We start from the raw sequence: 19,744 nt of genomic DNA on the forward strand, positions 1-19,744 counted from the left end.
CGACTGTTTCTGGGAAGCTCGCAAAAACTGGACTGCATCCACATCAACAAACACCGTTTTATCAAACATTTACAAAAAATTTTACAAAATATAAACAGTTTTAATGTTAATGCATTCCAACATAACAATGTGTTACAAAACAGGCTTTACAGACAACTTCTAAATAAAGATCTTCACGTAAGCCGCGGCTCCAGAGTCACACTTGGCTCTTTTAAATGTTTTGCTGTTAATATCGGTTAGACGTTGGGCTGGAAGCGATCGAATCCCAGTTCACATTGACCGCCATTGGCAACCAATGAGTTAATCTTGTATATCGCGTTTTGAAAATACAGGGTGACCCAAAAAAAGGAATTTTTAACGTGTTTCGACAGACATGAGCAAGTAAACACTCCTGTTTTAGTAACCATGATGAATTCAATTTTTCAAGAACACATTTGCACAGGACGCAATTTAAAGGACAGTTAAAAGAAAATGAAAATTCCATAATTGTCTCAAAAACGGCATGTTATAAGGTTTCAATTACTGTGAATAAAATATTTGTCTTCCATAATTCTAAACGTTTTTTTGTGTCACCCTGTACATCTGCTTCTTTATTTCCTCAGTCCGTCGGCCTGTATTAAAACACATGTCGACCATTTTGTCCTGAACATTCCGTTGACATTTCAACCAATTTGAACTGTTTAATTGCAACTTTGTGAGAACGTATTGGCTTGTGTCCAAAGAGAAGACAAATTGAAAACGCTGAGGTCAGTCTGCCATGTAGGCTGAGGTGATTCCGATTTGATCGATCTGAAGCAGCATAACGAGTAGCGTCCTGGTCCACCACGGTGACTTAAAGGCCACTTCGCGGGATCAGCCGGCAGCGGCCTGGCTACTGCATACCAAACCACTGTTCCTGATCAGCCCATTGAGCAGCCTCACTATCACTGCCCTCCAGGTCGCCGTCTTCTCCGCTTCCCTCCATGTCGTCACCGTCCAGTTCCACCGTGGCATCCGTGGGACTCTCTTCCTTCTCCATCTTCTGCATGCCTTCTAAGGACTTCTGATCATTGGGGTCCAGACTGGGGGAGAATCGAAAAGGAATACTACATGTGATACAAAATAAAATTCCATAGCCGCTGGATTCAGCCATTAGACGTTATGGCCTATTACCTGTTGCCACTAGAGGGCAGTGTATTCACCCTAAACCAGGGGTGTCCAAACTTTTTGCAAAAGGGGACAGATTTGTTGTGGTAAAAATGTGGGGGGCCGACCTTGGCTAACGTCCTTTACGTAGAACAATACATTTAGGTAAATTTTAGCAAGCCATTCTGTGTCACATTTGCTTTATTATTTTTTTTTTAAATTAATAATTTCAACAATATCGCAACTAGCCTTTGTAGCGTTCTCTTTCGACTCTCGGGCTCTTGTGAAGTACTGCTGCTGTAAAATTACCGTAATTTCCGGACTATAAGCCGCAGGATTCAAAATGAACGAAAAAAGTAGCGGCTTATTTGTTGATTTATTTGTGTTAATAGGCAACCCATGCCTCCTAGTAGGGGTGGGCGATATGGCCTCAAACACGTATCACGATAAATTGAGCAGATTTACCTCGATAACGATAAATGACGATAAAGTCGCCCAAGCGGACTGTTATATAATTTGAAAATCGGAATCAATGCATGAAATACAGATTAACAGTTTCTTGTTGATTTAGTTACCAGCATTCAATTTGATATATTTAACAATTGTACATGCAGTCTAAACATTAAGTTTATAAAAATGTAAACAATAAGAATTCAAGTATGAGCATTTAAAACAGCGTGTATGGCTTGAACAATGTACATTGTCAAAATCAATATGCCTGTGCAAACATGTCATTGTAACACAAATGACTTGCAGCTTGAACAGAAAAGACAGTTTATTGTCAATGGCTGCTGTGACATAATTATTCAATACAAGTGTTTATGGTTTCAGGTTTTTTTTCCCCCCCCAGTGCATTTTTTAATAAATGCACGCATACATGAACCCCCTAACAGACGTACACACACACATTAAAGCTATATTGATCTTCTGCAAATGAAACACTTAAGATTTTATGATAGCAATAATGACACAGAATTAAGCACATACAGAAAAATAGCTGGGGCCATTTCGTTTCACCGTTGGATTGTGCTTTATGCTGAATGCTTTACCATCACAAAAGCTATCAGAGAAATCACACACAGTCAAATACAAAATAACGCGACATAGTAATTGCTAGATGCAGTCCGTGCCCAATCCACTCATTAAATTCAGTCGTTTCGACAAGGTTAGAGCCGCTATCCGACTCCATCACGTTCATTTGTAGCGTTAGCCGCAAGCGGCCGCTAGCGTTAGCCGCTAGAGTTAGCCTGTGGCCTGGCTACCAGTAGAAAGCACTGAAAGCACCATCTCCGGAAATCGTGAGAACAAGGGAGGACAGTGGGTGAAAGCCCGTCTGGATGCCGCCAAGAGTCTACTAAATGTCGGGTGAAAGTTTGGCGAACCTCCCTTAAGCCACACGCCATCACGTTTTGCTTGTAGCGTTAGCTGCTAGCATTAGCTTACCAGGCTTCTGTTTGATTGGCTTCCTGATGATCACATGACTCCCTACGTACGTCCATTGTCTGCTTTCTTAAAGGGGAATGAACATAGACGAACAACACAGAGTCGAAGCGGGATGAAAAGACTATTTTCTTGTTTTATTAATTTACCGAATTTACCGAGATGGTCAAAATTACGTCGGTCATCGTGAAGAATTTCGGTGACGGTAAATTTTCGGTTTACCGCCCAGCTCTACCTCCTAGCATGCACTGCAGCACAACAGATGTACGTAACAATCAATATTCAGCATGCTTGCAGCACTACAGATGTAAGTAACAATGAAAATTCATGTTCTTTGCTAATTATTTATGCATTTACTGTTCCAGTTGTTTCATTACTTGCTTGGTATGGTATTTGCTAACACTTTATTTGACAGCGGCGTCATAAGACTCATAAGACCATCATAATTATGACATGACACTATCATGGGCATTACTGAATGCTTATGACAAATGTCATTAAGTGTCATCCAGCAAATTATGTTACCAACTCCATTTATGTCCAGCTCCGATCTTTTACATCCATTCAAAAGTGAGATCATTTGCCGAATAAAACTAAATGACAACTGTTATAAGCATTCGTTAATCCTCATGACAGTGTCATGTCGTAATTATGTCTAATGACAGTGTTATGGCGCCACAGTCAAATAACGTGTTACCAAATACCGCAACTAGCAATTATTTAAACTAACAGGAACAGCAACTGAATAAATAATTAACAAAGAACCTGAATTTTGACTGTTATTTACATCTGTTGCGCTGCAATGCATGCTAGGAGGCATGATGGACAACATCAAATTTGACAGCAGGTGGCATAAAATGTTGGCTGTCTCCCCAAAGGAAGCAGTCATGGCCAAATGAAGCTTCTTGAAGCAATGAAGCGTTGTAGCCAATTGGTTAAAAGCTTCATGGTGGTTCATTTGGTCTTCTGACCGTCATATGATGCCGCTGTCTAATGAAGTGTTACCGGCTAATATCTTTTGGTGTAAATATCCTATATCCAGTGAGGACAGCTGCGGCTTATAGCCCAGTGTGGCTTATCTATGAACAAATGCAGTTTTTGTGTCACACTTGGTGGGTGGCGGCTAAACTAGCTTCAAGTTGCTTCAATTTCTCGCTACGTATCTTCCCTGTAATCTTGTACATGTCAGCGTGTCTTGTTTGGTAATATCGCCACACATTTAACTTTTTAAAAACACAGACTGTCTCTTTGCAAATGAGGCAGACACAGTTGTTGCGTATTTTAGTGAAGAAATAGTCCAATTTCCACCTATCCTTGAAGCCGTCGCAGTCAACTTTTTTTTTTTTCGTTGATTGTCCACATCTTAGAATATTGGGAGTAAAGGGTCACACGGGGTAATGTTGCTTAGAGTGCTGCCGCCTTTTAGTGGGTAAATGAGAAGCAGCATTTAGTGTGTAAGCTGGTAGAAGTACTGCTGACCAATTTATTAAGTCTGTGCGGGCCAAACGTTATTAATTTTATGACAGAGGCTGGGGGCCGGATGAAATTTGACCACGGGCCGGACTTTGGACATGTCTGCCCTAAATAATATAAATAAATGCAAACACTTTAAAAAAAAAAAAACATTACAAAGCCACTCTAAATAAATGAATCCTCAAAGCAGCAAAATTTTATTTGAAGCTTTTTGTCCTATCGGATTACTCATTATAGTAGAGAAGACGGGAGTAAATATAATCTACACAAAGAAACAGTAACCCGATCGACTCACAGCCTCGAAAAGTAAGGGTTACATTACGTCAGAAACCCGTTCGGCACGCCTCCGTTCCAAACCGAGCACTAAGTACCAAACGGTTCAATACGAATACATGTACCGTTACACCCTTAACCGCGACACATAAACTGTGACCTGAGACACGTTGAAACAGTTTCAGCATTTAAATGCATTCAGATATCCCATTCTGTTTTAGCAGCTGAACAGGACAGTTAAAAAGAAAAAAATACTATGCTTAAAATTGCTCAAAATATGTTTTTGAACTATAATTAGACCAATGGGTTCATGATTCAAAACGATTAGGCTCTTTGATTACCTGAGCGCAATGCTGTACTGATCCATAGCCTCCTGGTAATCGTTGACGGCAACCAGGAAATCTCCCAGCATCCTGTGCAGCACGCAGTCACTCTGATTGGCCAAGGCGTTCCGAAGCAGCGCAATCCCTTCTTCGTATTTCTGTTCACGACCTTCGCAAAAATGGACACTTGTCACAACTGGACCAGAACCCAATATTCACAATGTATTAAAATCTGCCCGTACTCAGTAGCTCAGCCTTTTTGACCACCGCCTTGGTGTAGTCAGGCCTCTGAGCCAACGCTTTGTCCAGCAACGTTTTGGCTTTCTCCTGTGTCACGGGGTCCTCCAGGCACACGGTGGCTAGAATGGTCAGCGTTTGTGCGTTGGCCCCCAGCGTCTTATAGATGTTATTGGCCATCCCCATAGCCTCTCGGATTCCATTGGATGCCAAGTAGCAGTCAATCAGACCTGCCATAAGGCGGCTTTTAATAACTGAGGTGACCGACGGTAAAATGCAAAGTTTGCAAACGCACCTTCGTAGCAGTCAAGGCGACAGGGGGCCAAGCGCATGGCCTCTCGAAAATGGATGATGGCTTCCTGGACGCGGCCCATGTTTCTCAACGCTGCCCCCTTCAGGAGAAGGGCCTGCACACTGTTGCTGTTCAACTGTATGGCCTTGGCGCCCAGATACAGGGCTCTGGAGTAACGCTTACTGTAGAAGCTGTGACAACTGACCACACGTATTTAGGTCAGTAGACATAGACAGCATGGTTGCTCCATGACGATAGTCTGTTCACTCACATACTTACCCAGAAATCACCCAAGGTTCTGCATGTTGGTCAGAGATATTGAACAGTCGTCCGCCTAGGACCTCCACGTCCTCCAGGTGTCCTTCTCGGGCCCACAGGTAGCCGTATACATCCATCCCTAACAATGTGCAAGAACATGGAAAATGTCTTTTACAAGGCTGCACCAACCAATTGATTAACCCTTTAAGGTCTGGGCCTATTTTGTCTGATTTTGCATGCCTTTGAAGTTGCCTTTATATTTCAAAGAAAGAATTGTTTACGATGGCCTGGTTTGGTCCCTTTTTTTGTGACACCTTGAACTTCATGTCCAAACTGTTGTTTCATTCACTGACCAATTATAAATCATCATTTTGGGCCCAAAAAGACCAAAAATTCCAAAATCGTTTTGTCAATTTTTTTAATATTGATGTCCAATTGACAACCAAACATGCGTGACGAACCGTTTTGAAACTTTGTAATATTTATTCAACATGTTAGGATGAACATTCAACCAAAAAAATTTAGAATAAATAGTCTTATATTTGACAATTCAACATAAACAACAGGTATAGCCATAGGCGTTTTTTGCCTTTATACATGCTCTAGTCAAAACAGGTTATATACAGCAGACCGAACAGTGAAAAAATATATACCATCTAACACAAAAAGTGTTTAGAGGCCATCTCTTTATGAGTTTAGGTATTGCGGCCTATCACCTGTTGAAAACTATGTACACACAATCAAGCTTCTTGAACACACATCTATATAGACAAATTGAGAAGACTGATTGTGGGGAAAAAAATATATATACAACATTGGGAAAAAAAGTATTTTCAAAAATATTTACAATAAACAAGTTAAATTTTTTTCAGGCATGCCACTCCGAAAAGCAGTTTCGTCCTGGAATTCGACACAGGGCGACATCACACAGCCCACACTTCCATGGGGTGTCGGTCCTCTTTCCACCCTTCCATTTTCCTTTCACTTTACTTTCATTGTCACTATAAATGTACATGAAAAAAAGTCAGTATTTATGAAAATAATAAAGTATAAAATAAAAATATATACATCAATAAATAATAATGGAAATCTATATGTATGACAATAGAAAGAATACCATAGCTGAATATGTGCTACATCCCTAATCTTCATATAGAAAGAAGATCATCACAATTATAAATTCCTGCCTTGGATACACACAGTGCACGTACGACTTTCATCTGATATGCACATTTTATTATTATATACACAAACACACACTTATATTGCATCAAAATTAACTTTGCCTTGCAATATCAAAAGAAACTTTCAAAAGAAACTTTTTCAGCATCAAAAAAAAAAAAAAGTGAGTTTGCTTACCTCTGCTCGTCGATGGCGTCACCCACGTGTTCAAATCCGTCACTATCTTCACTCGAGGACTCTTCCGAAGAAGACGATGATGACGAATTTGGACCATCCTCATCCTCAAGTTGATCAAAAAGCACAATTGCCTGCGCTAAATTTAGTTTTCCGTTCATTCTCAAAGTCACACAAAGTCGCTGCTCGAGCCACACGGCCGTCGCTCGCCACCTCGCTGCTTCAGAACACTCCTCCCTCTCGTTCGGTGGAACCTCGCACGGCAGTTATATTTATTTAAAAAACGCATTTTGTGCTTCCACTGTGACTTCAAAAGGGTTCGTTTAATATGTTTTTTTTTTCATGGAGCTTCCGTTTTGAAAAAGGACAAGAAATGATGGAAATATAGACATAAACAAATGATCCATGCAGCGTTTTAATGTTTTTTTGAGAGGACAATAACACTATAAAACTTAAATGACAATATCTCACGTTTTAGTTGGTCGATTGACTTCAAATACCGTATTGGCCCGAATATAAGACGACCCCGATTATAAGACGACCCCCTCTTTTTCAAGACTTAAGTTTGAAAAAAGACTTTTTGAACACCAAATTAATTTTTATACAGAAACGACCACGGAAAGCTTTTCTCTGACTGAGCATTTTTTAGGCGATCTTTTTGAGCTCTCCATCTCCGTACATTACACTCTGTGACACCATATTTCACAGCCGCTTTGCAGTTGTTTGAAGACACCGCCTCATTTATCACCATCAACTTGAAGTTTGCGTCATAACTTCTCCTCAGCTGCCGGTGTTCTGCCAAAATGTCCTACATCGGCGAAACGTCCTACATTAGTCGAATTTGACACCTAAATTACTACCGTGCGCTCTAAACTTGTTTTGTTTAGATGCATACAGGAATAACGTACTAAAGAAATGCCTGCAGAAAATACTTAAATGTAGTTATGTCAAATAAGGACGATTTAAATACGCTACGTGACTAATGTGGTCAACTGCTTCAAAGCTAACACAAAAAAACACAATGGTTAAAAGTATGAGAGGGTAATACATGCAAAAAGTATCTTTGAGGCTGTGAAAAGGTTCTAAATAACTAAATAAAAACAAAAATAGTGAGTACTCGCCGCTTCCAACCGATGTGCGCATGCGTGTGAATGCATATGCAAGCGCCCTGAGCATTGTGTAGGACGTTTCGCCGCGTAGTAAGGAATGGCCAAACACCGGTTAACCTGGCCAATCTTCGACCCACTTTTCTCCAAATTGTCGCGAAGTTTCTCCATTTTCGGTTATCTCTTCTATTACCGGTATTTTCTTCTCTTTTCCTTCTTACCACTTTCTTCTTCGTGTCAGGGGTTCCCTTTGGCCGCCCGAGTCGCGTTCAGCATTCGATTCATTGATGACTGGCGCCATCAAGCGTCGTGAATGGGTATATGTCTAGGCCGCAGTTTTTTTTTTTTTTTTTTTTTTTTTTTTTTTAGACCGCAGTTATAAGACGACCTCCTCTTTTTCAATCTTATTTCAGTGCAAAAAACATCGTCTTATATTCGGGCCAATACGGTAATAACGAGAGTAAACCGCAACTTCCGCACTTTAAAACGAGACCAACCAACGGCATGTGGGTGACGTAATTAAAACGTGAGGGCGCTTCAAAGATGACGTGCGCTGAGGACGCGCCGGCGCGTCCTTCGACTCTCAAGGGTTAAATTCGATTAACTCATTTGCTCCCAAAAACGTATGAATACGTTCTATTTTTAATTGTTTCAGTGTCCCAAAAACGTATTTATACGTCTTTTTTCACAAGAGACATCTCTAGGTTCTGATGCAACTTCGCTACTAAGCACAATGCTCAAAACCCATTTTAAAGCAATAAAACTGGCCACTGGAGGGCTGTAGCGCATTTGATAAGAACTCATATAGGACCATGAAAAGAAGTGAAGTGAGGAAAAATAGTCACGAAACGGAAGTTGGAAGAAGTAAGAAGCGTGAGAAAAATGTGGAGAACGATGGAAAACAAAATGCAAACGACACTGGAGCAGTGTTTTGGAAAGAAAACGACACGATCGTCAAAGAAAGATTGAAAAGAAATCTATCTTGATGAGACAGACGTTGATGAGGGAAAAGTTTACCCCGTCTGCCGAGACAGCCACGGCCGCTAGAGCATCATATCTCAGTTCAATAGTTTAGTTATATGTAAATAAGTTGTTACTTTGCTATCAAAAGCTCTATTTGTCTTGTTGTTCATGTTATTTTGTAGAAGGAAAACATTCAGATGTTTGGGATGTCACAAAAGCAAAAAATAGCTGTGTTAAAGTCAAAGTTATGTTTGAAATGTATGCTTTTACAAAAAGCTCAATTTCTGTGTTTTCATCAGATATTGGAAAATTGCTCAAACTAAGCTATTTTCTAATGCTGATTTCTAAAGAATGGAAAAAGATATACACAAACTTTTTTTTTCCTGCTGAAAGAAGAGAGTCTAATCTTTCTTTTGGTTGGTTCCATGTTTATATAGTAATAGAACAGAATTTTCTGTGGGCCTTGCAAAATCGGTCAAAATCCAGTAAAACGGCCGAGAGCGAAGGCCATTGCTCCGGTGAAAATGGCTGGGAGTGAATGAGTTAATAAAGTAGTTGCAAACGAGTTTGATAATCGATTTTTGCCAACAACTATGAGAAGTCCCGTTTGTGTGTAATGTGAGGCTGCACGCGCACCAGTGATTAGAGAGAGAGAGAGTTCACTGCTAGTCTGCTACACTCAGGTTGGGATGCAGAATCAATAATACTTTATTACGAGATGTCGAGAGTTAGATTGTCTTTTGTGTTGTAGATCCAGTGTGCCTTCGTCACAGGTGAATCAATGTAGCCAATTGTATTGTTTGTATTCTATGTTGATGAGACGTTACTAACAAAGCGCTAAACAAGTTAGAGATTACGCTAATCAGTGTCTAAAGTGTCCGTTTCTATTGTGTTTTAGAGAAGCATATTAGCACTTCAGTTATTGTTGGATAGTAAAGCTGTCTCGTTTCTTTTTATAAAGAAACCACACACATAAACCCATTCAGCCAAACCAACCCAGTCTCCTTTCAACATAAGCTCCCATTGAAACTGTAAATTGCCATACAAGAAAGAGTACTTTGAAATTGGATTTGTATTTTGTATTGAATTTGGATTGTATTTATGAACAACTGTTTGATAAAGAAAACTGTTTCATTACAGTCTGCATCCTCCTTATTCGGAGGCATAGTTATTGAAATTTTAAATCTGTGCTTTGCCAAAAAAGATTTAAAAAATGTCAATCAGCAGCACTTTTTTTAATTTGAATGAACAGAACCGTTGTCTGATTTGTATCCTGAGAATGTTTCATGTTTTATACTCAGAAGTAAAGATAGACCAATATGTCGGCCGGGCAATACATTGAGCCAATATTCGGAAATTTGATGTATATCGGTATCTGCCTTTTTTAACTGACCGGCTGATATGAAAAAAGTCTATTTAAAACTAGGGATAAGGACTTGGGATCGCGCCATTTTTCAGAGCTTCGGAATTGGCAGAAAAGGATCCGAGTTTTAATATAAAAAAATATACACTACTAGAGCTGTCCCGACTAGTCGACATAGTCGACGTCATCGATGACGTAAATCCGTCGACGAGCACAACATCCCGTCGACGGTTAATGAAGGGTTAAAAAAAATATATGCGCGGAAAGTTCAGAATGTCGGATGCTCTGTATGCAAGCGGGGAAAGCGGCACAAAGCCAAAAGAGCGCACCAGAGTGTCCAAAACATTGACTTATTTCAAAGAAATAAAGGAGGGTACACTCTTGTGTGCTGTCTCTTCACTGCCAAGCTTGGCTGCACGTCGGCCGTGAATAAACACCTCAAGCGCCGTCACCGTTTGTAAAAAAAAAAATTAAATTTTTTTTCATTTTTTGTACACCAGAGGGTGCTGTCGCTTTACTAAATAATAATGTTTCATTGACAATGGGCCTATAAGTGCTATTAGTATTGCTAACTGAAAGGTTTATTTCATGTTATGGTTTATTTTATGGTATAGAAAATTATATAACGTTAAAAGGTCATAAATATATACAGTATATACAGTGAGGGCACTCAAGGAAGAGATTGTCAATGATAAGGTAATAAATTAATGTAAAGGCAATTCATATAGGCAATTCATTGATATATAAATAAGGTTTAAAAGGAAAAAGGTGAAAAGTTTTCAATAATTTCTAATTGTGTTGTTTTATTTGTGTGCACCGTAGCTCTTACAGTGTGATTACATCAAGGATGGAATAAAAGTTGTAAACCATCAGTTTAAGAGGCCATCTTTTCAATCGGGATGCTACACTAGTTAATTCTATCAGCATTTGAAGTCATTGTTTATTTGTGATTTACTATTGTTATTTACGTGTTTATTTGTACTTTAGTAAATAATTTAAGTGTTCCAATATGTTTTTTGTGAATTGATATGCGTCAACAAAAATTTCATTGCTAAATTAGTAAGCAAAAACAAAAAATATTTTTTAAAATTATTAGATTAGTCGACTAATCGTAAAAATAGTCGGCTGACTAATCGGGAGAAAATTAGTCGTTTGGGACAGCCCTATACACTACCATTCAAAAGTTTGGGGTGTAAGCTCAAGTGAAGTTTCGCCATTTTCAGCCACTGTGTCAACTCTAGTCTACATGATGTCATCCCTTTGTTGAAAAGAACATACATTATTCATAAGTTAATTAGTTAGTTAAAAATGTTTAAGTTAGTCAAAATGTAAATATTGTTGCGGAAAGGTTTCATCCAAAAAACAAAAAAAATACATTGGGAGTCAGACCTCTCCTAATCCAGTGAACGTGGATTTGTGCTTAGGGCAAGATCATCTTTCCAAATTAGCTATCTTCGACACTATCCTTTTTTCCCCTTCATTCAAGCTTGTTTCTCACTCAGCAGCTGTGAGACTTAAAACCTCAAAGAAGTAAGCCTAGGCTATCATTCGTCTTTGTAAGTCTATAGTTTGTATATTGAATTTGAAAGGAAAATGTGTTTTGTTTTTGGCAAACTTTTTCATAGTGCTAACCTGTTGAACCTACTCACACGTGGAAAAATACAATTGTACAATGTTTTCAATGTATTCATTTTGTATATTTCACTTACCATGATTTGAGAGCTCAATAAATTAAAGAAAAGTCTGCCTTGTGTTTGGAGTGTTTGTTTTTGGGTTTGCTGGCTGTTTAGCAGAATAGCGTCACTTTCACACACAGCAACAAACAAGGGAAGGGGTGAGCGCTGCCGCACCAAGTCACTTCTGGCTGCATTTTTGGCACATGACAAATAGCGAATACCGTACTATAGTATAATGGAAAATTTTAGGGGTTTTGAAACAGCGACGTTTTCACACCACGGTTAACAGTGAAACCAGTAACCGGCACATGCCTAGTTTGGTAACGGGGTCATTTGACGCCTTTCTGGTCTTTCTTTATAGCTAAAAAAAAAAAACGGGACTTCCAGTGTTAAAAGTGGCTTGTGTCAATGGTTCTCAGTACCTTTGATGAGATATGGGTCCAACATCTGGGCTTGTTCAAATTTGAGGATGGCGTTCTTGGTGTCTCCTGCCCTGAAATAGACATCTGCCAGGCTCACCAGGAGGTCCACATTGTCCCGCAACAGTGACTTCTTCTCTAGTGAACTGAAATGAAATACAGTAGTGTTTGTCAAAGTGTGATAGGAGTACGACCAGTGGTATGTGGGCTCTCTTTAGTGGTATGCAAAATATTTACTGAATTAAATGTTCAAACCAGGCCTGCACGCTGTATTGTTTGAACATCGGCATCACAATGTACGCTGTTTTTTAATATGCACACTTTCAATTTGCTTCACAAAAGCACCAAGTGTGCAGAAATATGGCCTCCTGGATCCCTTTTGGGCATGTCCACAAGAGAGCTAGTGAGTATGGTAGCAGGTCTAGAGGATGACCAATGAGGGGCTATATGGATGTAGTTAAATAGGACATTATCCAGTTGGTGTGAGAGCAGAGGATGCAGAGGACAGGGTTAGATGGAGACAACTGATTCGCTGTGGCGACCCCTTAAGGCAAAAGCCGAAAGGAAAGGAAGATATGAGTACAATGTGGTCTTTATGAGTCAACCAAAGTCTTCCTAAACAGAGCAATTCAAGTCATCTGGTGAAAGTTCTAGTTTTAAAATCGTAAATATATCACAAAGCCCCAAAAAGTTGCAATATCATTTTTTTCCAATATTGTTCAGCCCTAATTCAAACCATTTTTGGTCCACTACAGTTCATTCACTCAATCACTGCCCTTGACAGCAATAGAGGTAGCCAAAGATCATTCACTCTGCCAGTCAAAATTGGATTGTATGTCTATCGCCGTCAATGGCAGTGAATGATTTAACTAAGTATAATTCAGTTATAATTAGCTTAAGGGTGTTATATGGAGTTTGTCACTTTTTACTTGCGACTGCCACCCCCAGCCTAAAGCATAACTGCAGCCTTTCTTAAGCTCGTGCATGGTGCGCACGCTCGTACGAGCGCGAACATAAAACAACGAGCGTTTGGCCCATCAAATCAGCAACAGAAACATAAAAACAGCAAACGTGATTGTTTACTGTTAGTAGCAAGTCTTAAGTGGGTTAGAAAGGTGTTTTTGCTACGCAGAGGTTCTGTGAAACAGCACTCAGGACGTACACAGGTGCATGTTCGCCCAGAAGATTAACATTTAATGTATAAGAACTGTTCCTTTCAAATATTTAGTAACGATTTCTTGGTGTGATATCAGTTAACTCAATCCTTAAAGGGACTGACAACACCTTTATTAAAACTTTATTTAGTACACTGCAATATAAAACCACAGATTCTTATGATGTGTAATAATGGAGGAAAGATAAATAAAAGCCAGTATTTCAAGGAAGTAGCCACCTGACATAGGGCTGATATTTTATCAACACTAGTACTATTTTAGCCAATCATTCGCTGCTAGCCTTTCTCTCAAAATGCACTGGATGTCAAGCGATCTCAATGATAGCCAATGAGTTTTAACATTTGCGATGCAAAACAGCATCTCAACATCAGCTCCCCTTCCAAAACATATTAAACAACCGTCTCTTACCAAATGGTATTAATGGCCCTTTGATTGTCCCCCGCATGTATAAAGGCATACGCCTTTATCCAAACAGAGAGCCAGTCCAGGTTCGGGACACTTTGGATAACATCCATGGTCATGGACGCCACTTCAGCTCCTTTGACTGATAAAGACAGAAGGCCTGCAGAGAGGAGCAGAGAGATTTTGTCACATGGAACTTACATGAACACAGGAGAAGCATTAGGGGTGCTGTGGAATTCAAACCAATGATTGCGTCCAAGGCAAGGGGGCACTGTCGAAGGACTTCTTTGTAGCTCGTCACAGCAGAGCGTTCCTGGCCAGCTTTCTTGTACAAGTTGGCTAGCATCATGTTGATCTGAGGACAAAAGGAAACGGACAATATTAAAGGGATCCACGGATAGAAAGACTTCTAGTAAGATAAATGTTAATATGAGTTAAAATAATTTGATATTGAAACCCCTCTTGATGTTTTTGTTTTCATACAATTTGTAAAATTTGTTTAATTAGTAGGTCGCCATTGTTGTTGACGTCACATGGTTACTCTGCCGGGCTTCCAGAGTATGACTCCAGCGACATAAACATGTCATCTGTTCAACCCTTTCAATTGAACCAGACAGGAACAGTAATGAGCATGACAGCACTTTCGATATTTCACAAAACGAGCAGCAAAAGCAAAATAAACAGGAAAGACGGGATGAGACGTGACGAGAGTTGAAAAAAAAAAAAAAAAAAAAACGCCGTTCTGCCAAAATGTGTGACACCGGCAAACGTCCTACAACAGGCGAATTTGACACCCAAAATACTACTGTGCGCTTTCAGCTTGTTTTGTTAAGATGCATACAGACAGAACATACTGAAGATGCCTTAAGAAAATACTTAAATGTGGTAATATCAAATAAGGGTGTTTTAAATATTGTACGTGACTAATGTGGTCTGCTTTAGAGCTACCACAAGAAAACACTATGCTTACAAGTATGAGAGGGAAAGAATTGCAAAAAGTATTTTGAGATAATGAAAAGGTAATAAGACTCAATAAAAACACAAATAGTCAGTACTCGCCACTTTCAACCAATGAGCGCATGTGTTGGGGGTCTCACCGTGTAGAAGGAATTGCAGTAACCCTGTAGTATTCGTCTAGTGACAATGACAAGCTATTTTGCGTCATCACCACGAGCGTCCATAGAACATGGCGCCCTGTGTAGGTCAAAACATGTACTGAACATTATAGATTTTTAAATCAATGGCAATATTCTATGTGTTTCTAATAACATTTTAGTAAAAGAGGACAAGTGTGGCTTATTAAAGCCTACAAGTCTTTAAGTCTGAGGTTCCCTTTAAGAAATAAAACCAGGCTACCCTAGTCTGGAAGAGAGGCGAGTCTAAAAAAGTGGGTCTTTAACAACGATTTAAAAAGGCCAATATTCATAATGGTGCGGATTTCATCGGGCAGATTATTTCACAAACTGGGGGCAGCAACCGGAAAAGATCGATCACTCAACTGTTTAAGTCTCGACCTTGAGAGTTGCAGAAAAAGCTGGCTGGTAGAACAAAGAGCCACGCCAGAGTTACGGAGGATTAAAATCTCCAATTACAATTAAAATTAAATTTTAAATTGTCTATACATTAAAACTAATCTGTATTAGAACTTTTTTAGTATCCTTCAGTCAGGTGGAACTGTAGCAGTATAGTGTACTGTACTCTAGCTCACATCAAATGCTATTAACAACAACAAAAACGTTAAAATACCTACCTTAGGAGTCCTCTGACGAGAAGGAATCCCATCAAGCATTGCGATGGCATCTTTTTCCAGTTTCAAAATAGTGTAACATTCAGCGATTTTGTACTTTACTTCAATCTCTGAAGGAAGACTCTGAAAAACAAATAATGAATAGACAGGAGTTAGTACAACATTCTCACAAAGAGAAAGTATGGACTTGCCACCAGAAGTAGTGATTGTGCACTTGCAGATGAAGAGCAAATTCCAACGAGATAATTCAGCGCTTTCACACACTTAACTTTCTGCAATGTTTATTAAAACCCATACTTGCGCCTGAAGGTTTGCTGCAGCTCCACCAGCAGATGTGCGAACCTTGGATGTTTTGCTGAGCACCTTCTTCTGTTGCAGCGCCATGTTGTATTTACAGGCAGCATTACGATACTCTTTATCATGGAAGATGGCATCGGCATGGTAAACCAACAACTGGTACTTTTGGGCAGGTGAGAAGAGCTCTCTAGAAACAGCAAGAAATTATAGTGAATAGTGAAAGATTGCATCATTTACATTAGGCCTGCACAATATATCGTTTGAATACCGCCATCGCGATGTGCGCATGCACAATAGTCCTATTAGGATCTGCGATTGATTATTATTATTTTTTGAACATGTACACTTTTGGTTTGCTTCATAAAACCAGCAAGTGTGCAGAGAAAACTACACTCGCATGATGCTACGGTAGTAGCAGTTAGCGTCTGATGCATCTCATAGATATCACATGTATATAGAGCCTACCCACGTACCACGTGCTCGCTGTATGGTTCCGCCCACTTGTCCGTCAAAACATAGTGTTAACCTGTTACGGCTACGTACATTTCTCCTATTTACGGCGTGTTTTTCTGCTCCTTAACATTAATAATCAAAATGGTGAAGGCGTGTGTGGCTGTTGGTTGCACTAACAGAGAAGATGGAAGGAGAGACTTGAAGTTTTACCGTATTCCGAGGGATCCAAAGAGGAGAGCGAAATGGACGGCTGCAATTCGACGTGAAAACTGGACACCAAAAAATCACCACAGACTATGTAGTAGTCATTTTATATCCGGTAAGATGCATTTAATATATATTTAGAGGGTTTTTGCCTGACAACCACAATTAAGATTATTGCTAGGCTAGTGACTTCCCTTTCTTCCACCATCGTTATTTTTTTTAATAATATTTAGCTGGTACCAAGTGAAAGAAACTGGCCTCGTCTACGGGGCTGACAAATAACCACAATTAAGATCATTGCTAGGCTAATCGCCGACAACATACACGTATGTATGTCGTGAGAGTGCTATCGCTAAACCATATAAACATTAAAAGCCTTAACTCCATTGACAAACGACATGAAATACATTAGACTTGACAGTGGATGTTACCAATAACAAAAGATTTTGAATTGAAAATTTCGTAACTCACCTTTCCAAGCACAAGATAAATTCCTGCCGAACGAGGACCTGCTTCACCCAACCAGCAACGAAGTATTTATATGCTTCCAAGCTCTTGAAGTTTTTCATATTTTCGTGAGAATAGGCTGATTTAGTGTGGACAAGATAATTGTAAATATCTGCGTAGCAGATGTCGGGCAGACAGGGCGAAGACAGTGGGTCGAAAAACATCTTTTTGGGCATCAAATATGGATCTGGCGACTGTATAGAACGAAGCTTTTCCTCATAACGCCTTTTATGCAACAGATCCAGTGAGTTTGCGGCATCAGAAAGCACCGGGTCTTCCATGAAATGCATTTTAAATTCCGCCATCAATTGAAAACAATGCTAATACAGAGTCAAAATGACGGACAAGTGGGCGGAACCATACAGCGAGCACGTGGTACGTGGGTAGGCTCTATAGAACAGATGCGAAATGACTCAGCGGCGTTAGTAAACAGCCGCCATATTAAAGCAGCAGACTTCTCAGCACTAATAAATAAGACTAACGTTACTGTCCCTTGCTCGCGTAACGTTAGCTCTGCGGAGGGCTAGGTTTCAATTAATCATGAGTACTGTCGATGCGTGGCTAACGTGTCTTACATACAGGCTTTATTTAATCTGTAAAAACATCTGAGATGCAATTGTTGCCTGTTTTCAACAGTGAACATCAAAAATAAAGACATTGATTGACTGAAAATGGTTCAATATTGGATGAAATGTCTTGTTTTCTCATGTGTATTTATAATTACTCTTTACCAAAAAAAAAATGTTTTATGTATTTACTCGAGCAATCGATAGAATTTTCAATTGAATACTCGATTACTAAAATATTCGATAGCTGCCGCCCTAAAGGGTATTATATAGATACTACCATATATCGCGATTTTGCCATTTTTTTTGCACTTTCAGTTCTTAAATAAATGAATAATGAATAAATACAATTGAAATAACTTAAAGCACCTTAAGTCTATAATGCAGCAATACAAAAAATACAGAAACTAAGATATACTTTTTAAAATGAAGAACATGATAAATTGTTTGAAAATGAAATACTGAAAAAAATAAGAATACAAGGATAAATGAGGAAAAACGGGAAAACCAAGGAAATACAATCTAATAAAATACTGAATGCAATACACTGATACAAAAACACGATGAGTCTTCCCAAGCAGTTTTTCAAGTCATTTGGTGAAAATTTGTTCTACTTTTAATATTGCAATATACAGTATATCGCAATACTGTATATCGACAACCCCCAAAAAGTCGCAATGTATTATTTTTTCTTAATATCGTTCATCCCCAATTTCCATTTCATGAATGTAAATAGTCTCGACACAACAAAATTATAGGTTTAGGCAAACCCATTTATGTTTTATGTTTGACTAAAATGATTGAGCATGACCAAATATCAATTTTTGGCATTACATTTTAAATAATAATAGTACAAAATAGGTCGAATTCACAGTGCCGCTCCATGAACGTCAGGTTTGTTTATAAATAAAAAGTAAGAAATACTATTCCCACATGTTAGAAGTCAATTCCTAATTGACAATTGCCATTTTAAAATTAACGTAACAGATAGTATGTTCTTAGTGAGAAAAACATAGTGTTGATATTGTAATGAGTCGGAATATAGAACAATAATAATTAGCTTGAATCAAAATGTTAGAGTAATAACATATAACCAATGTCTCTGGTGCTAAACAAAGATCAATGCATTAAAATTGTGGAAACAATAATATAAATATGATATTTGCACATCAGCAATTAGACAGATCCCGAGTGCATATGATGTACTTACGGGTTGTTATTACTCATCGTCAACAACAAGCTGCTCATTATCCGGACGTTGGAGTGTAGACCGGCGGCGGCCATATCACGCACATGATCTACGACATTCATTTTTGCACAAATTAAGGCTGAATTTGGAGCTCGAGATAGTATTTTAAAGTTTCAGCTTTTAAAAAGCTAATGCTACCGTGCTAGCGCAATTTTGCTGTATTAAAAATGGCGCCCGATGACCCCCTTGTTTGAGCATGCGCAAAGCATCGGCAGTTTGGATGAAAAAACTACGGCATTTACAAAGGGACGAAATACACAAACATCAACTGCAGCACATGTCTCTCAAATAAGTGATTAAAAAGTAATTTTTTGCTTTTAATTTAAATTTAAATTTTACTCTTTATTTTAATTTTGATAACACATTTAATGACACTTTTATTTCTTTGATTCCCATTTCAATCAATTAATGACACAATTAAGTGTATATTTAAATATTCATTTATATATTTTATTCTGTCCCATTTAGTCCTCTATACAACAGTTGCATACATTAATTAAAACATAGTCTTGTTTGAATTTAGGGATATTATTTAGTGATTATGTTAGTTTAATCTAAATTCCTTTGTTCTGTCTTATGTTCGAGTTGTAGTTATGAACAGCGCTTTAAACCTTTATAAGTGTCTGTTTTTAGTTATTTGAACAAAATTAATTTAAGCAATTCTAATTTTTTAATCATTATTCATTTTTGTATTTTTATTTATAGATATACTGTATAGTTTTTTTTTTGAATTACAAAATTCTATGTTAATTTTAAAAAAAAATTGTTGACATCAAAATGAATAAAAACAGAAGTACACAATGGTTACAGCCCCAAGTAACGCTCTAAGTTTATGTTTTT

The 19,744-nt window shown here is 38.6% G+C and overlaps 1 protein-coding gene across 1 annotated transcript; it reads right to left on the reverse strand.

Moving 5' to 3' along the window:
• Positions 1–43: 43 nt before the first annotated feature.
• Positions 44–19,093, reverse strand: anapc7 (anaphase promoting complex subunit 7). Its single transcript, XM_057831560.1, has 11 exons — positions 18,866–19,093; positions 15,926–16,112; positions 15,632–15,751; positions 14,125–14,236; positions 13,888–14,041; positions 12,308–12,450; positions 5,443–5,560; positions 5,167–5,363; positions 4,877–5,101; positions 4,653–4,803; positions 44–1,061 (listed from the first exon to the last, which is right to left on the reverse strand). Exons 1-11 carry the CDS (start codon positions 18,964–18,966, stop codon positions 872–874), a joined length of 1,698 nt encoding a protein of 565 aa, XP_057687543.1. The 5' UTR covers positions 18,967–19,093; the 3' UTR covers positions 44–871.
• Positions 19,094–19,744: the final 651 nt, after the last annotated feature.

This window comes from Corythoichthys intestinalis, chromosome 3, assembly GCF_030265065.1.
Source record: "Corythoichthys intestinalis isolate RoL2023-P3 chromosome 3, ASM3026506v1, whole genome shotgun sequence".
In the NCBI taxonomy this organism is placed as follows: domain Eukaryota; kingdom Metazoa; phylum Chordata; class Actinopteri; order Syngnathiformes; family Syngnathidae; genus Corythoichthys; species Corythoichthys intestinalis.

Excerpts from the sequence above, each read along its gene's own strand:
- anapc7 (XM_057831560.1), bottom strand. The coding sequence starts at position 18,966 with ATGAATGTCGTAGATCATGTGCGTGATATGGCCGCCGCCGGTCTACAC. Across the intron at positions 16,113-18,865 it reads ACGATGAGTAATAACAACCC|AGAGCTCTTCTCACCTGCCC; the intron begins GTAAGTACATCA and ends TGCTGTTTCTAG. Across the intron at positions 14,237-15,631 it reads CTCGTCAGAGGACTCCTAAG|ATCAACATGATGCTAGCCAA; the intron begins GTAGGTATTTTA and ends TTTTGTCCTCAG.